Source organism: Arachis ipaensis, chromosome B08 (genome assembly GCF_000816755.2).
Source record: "Arachis ipaensis cultivar K30076 chromosome B08, Araip1.1, whole genome shotgun sequence".
NCBI classification, from domain to species: domain Eukaryota; kingdom Viridiplantae; phylum Streptophyta; class Magnoliopsida; order Fabales; family Fabaceae; genus Arachis; species Arachis ipaensis.
In genome coordinates this window covers 107,852,201-107,854,645 of record NC_029792.2, presented here as the reverse complement: position 1 = coordinate 107,854,645, position 2,445 = coordinate 107,852,201, and the positions used below count along the sequence as shown (strand labels likewise).

The 2,445-nt window shown below is 36.8% G+C and overlaps 1 protein-coding gene across 2 annotated transcripts; it reads left to right on the top strand.

The window, feature by feature from the left end:
- On the top strand, positions 967-2,102 carry LOC107612051 (hydroxyisourate hydrolase). 2 transcript variants are annotated; one of them, XM_016313885.2, is made up of 3 exons: positions 967-1,413; positions 1,682-1,710; positions 1,806-1,931. In XM_016313885.2, exons 1-3 carry the CDS (start codon positions 1,182-1,184, stop codon positions 1,917-1,919), a joined length of 375 nt encoding a protein of 124 aa, XP_016169371.2. In that variant the 5' UTR covers positions 967-1,181; the 3' UTR covers positions 1,920-1,931. The 2 variants fall into 2 exon arrangements, with proteins under 2 accessions (XP_016169371.2, XP_020965339.1); XM_021109680.1 differs by lacking the exon at positions 1,806-1,931 and adding an exon at positions 1,938-2,102 and having other exon boundaries at positions 968-1,413.

Here is a 2,445-nt window from a genome sequence, read left to right as displayed (position 1 = left end):
TGCATGTGCATATGGAATTCCTTTATCATTTAGAATTTACAGTTCATAAAAAATATTTATCAAAAAATCACGTGTTATCTATCTTCAAATAAATAGCCTAAATGTCAAGTTTTACAAAATGCAAATTAAAAGATTACATTATATAATGCATTAGAAAATAAAAGAATTATACTCATAAAAGAATCTTTTAAGAAAAAGTGGATCATTAAATGTTTTTCTCTAAAGCTTTCAAATTCTGACGTGACATATACATGTAGGGGTGTTTAAAATCGATCCGGACCGAACTAAACTGACGAACCGAATTGAAATAACCGAAAATTGAATTAACCGAAAACCGAAAAAACCGAAAAAAATTATGTTGCTGTTTTTTAAGCGGTTCGGTTCGATTTTCGATTTTGACTTTGAAAACCCTAACTGAACCGAACCGAACCGGTTAGGAAAAAACCCTAAAAACGACTAACCCACTACTCAGTCGCTCTCGCTCCTCCGAATCCCGACGCCGACGCCGAAGCCTTCCTCTTCGCGGAGACGCCACCCACTGACCCAGAAGGCAGCACAGCACTGACCCAGAAGAGAGAGCACAGCACGACGCTGTCGCCAACTGACTCAACAGGGCAGCACAGCACCACGACGTCGCCGTTGAGACGCCACCACCCAGCGCCAGCAGTGTTTCTGGGTTCTCCCACTCAGCGCCACGATCATCAGTTCAACCCACTCCCAGCACCTCCCAGTCTCCCACTCAGCCTTCCTCCCAAGTCAATATAGACCCCGAGCCACCGATTCAGGTAATTTGAACCATTTGCTGTTTACTGGTGCATTGTTGATTTGTTGCTACTTGCTGTTTACTGGTGGGTGCATTGTTGATTTGATGAATTATTTGTTTGTTGGTTTTGTTGCTGGCTTGCTGCCTTGCTGGTTGCTGTTTAAGTGTTTATTGATTTATTGCTGCCTTTCTGTTTAAGTGTTTTAGTGTTTATTGCTGTTTAAGTCTTTTAAGTGTTTATTGATTTATTGCAGCCTTGCTGGTTGCTGTTTAAGTGTTTAAGTATTTCTTGCTGGTTGCTGTTTAAGTGTTTGTTGCTGTTTAAGTGTTTACTGATTGCTCCCTTGCTGGTTATAGATTTATTTTTCAGTTTATTGCTGGATGCTGGTTATTGAATGTGAAGCATATTGCAAAATTTATGTGCTATTTCAGGGTGATGGAGCCCTTATTGCATGGAGACTATCCCACTTCCATGAAGAAAATTGCAGGCGAAAGAATTCCAACCTTCACAGATCGTGAATCAAAACTAGTTAAGGGTTCATATGACTTCATAGGTTTAATTCACTACACAAATATTAATATCACAGACAATTCCTTGGTTCTGGAGAGCAATCTGAGAGATTTCAGTGCAGATATGGCCGTGCTCATGAGTAAGTAATTCATTGTGTAGCTATGTTTAATTCTAGTGAATCTAGTAAGAGACTGGGGTTGAGAGACTGGAGTTGTTCTATAAGCTTGAAATACTGAATGCATCGCTTATGTTTTTCTCATCCTTATGTGTAAATTACAACTGGCTCTTTGGTATTATTTAGCATTTTTCTCTAACAATTATCATTGTTTCACACAGCCATTCATCTGATTCTTTTTTGAATGATTAGTGGATGAAGGTAAATAACTAGGATTTTACTGGTTTTGCAGATGGATCTGATTTGTTTGCAAATGCTGAGGTAATGATCTAAAAGAAAACAAGGTTTCACATAATTATTTGATTCAGTTCTTTTGGTTACTTCACTGTATGACTAACTTTCTTTGCTTGACTCAGTACCCTATTGAACCATGGGGTCTGATTGAAGAACTGAATCATTTCAAGCTCAATTATGGCAAACCCCCAATGCTTCACTGTATAATTATTATTGTTGTTGTTCTTATTATGTAACTATTTTTTTTATTTCAGGTTGGTTTGCATTAAGAAGTTTAGCTATTTTGTTGGAGAAGACATCATAACTTTGCTATCAGTTTAATGATGATTTATTTTTATTTTCAGTTGTGTTGACTGTTGAACTATTGAACTTCTTTAATTGTCGTATTTGAATTCTATTGTCGTTAAATTTCATTAGATCAAGACTTTGTTAGCTATGTGTATTTCGGTTTGTCGATTTCAATGTTATGACTTTGTATAATAGTATGGTAGAATTTTTTTGATTTGATTGAAAAAACTGAACAAACCGAACCAAACCAAACCGATTTTAATTGGTTTGGTTTGGTTCGGATGACCTTGACAAAAAAACCGAACCAAACCGAACCGCACTTTAATTAGACGATCGGATCGGATGACTTTTTCCTAAAAAACCGAACCAAACCGCACCGCGAACACCCCTATGTATATGTAATATGCAAAGTTAAAAAAATCCACTCGGTCATCGAACTATTTTAACTAAAATAATTAAATTATAATAAATAGC

What these genes read in the sequence shown, in the direction of transcription:
- LOC107612051 (XM_016313885.2), top strand. Translation starts at nt 1,182, where the DNA reads ATGTGCTATTTCAGGGTGATGGAGCCCTTATTGCATGGAGACTATCCC. An exon ending in AGATATGGCCGTGCTCATGA is followed by an intron (nt 1,414 to 1,681) that starts GTAAGTAATTCA and finishes CTGGTTTTGCAG; the next exon opens with ATGGATCTGATTTGTTTGCA. An exon ending in ATTTGTTTGCAAATGCTGAG is followed by an intron (nt 1,711 to 1,805) that starts GTAATGATCTAA and finishes TGCTTGACTCAG; the next exon opens with TACCCTATTGAACCATGGGG.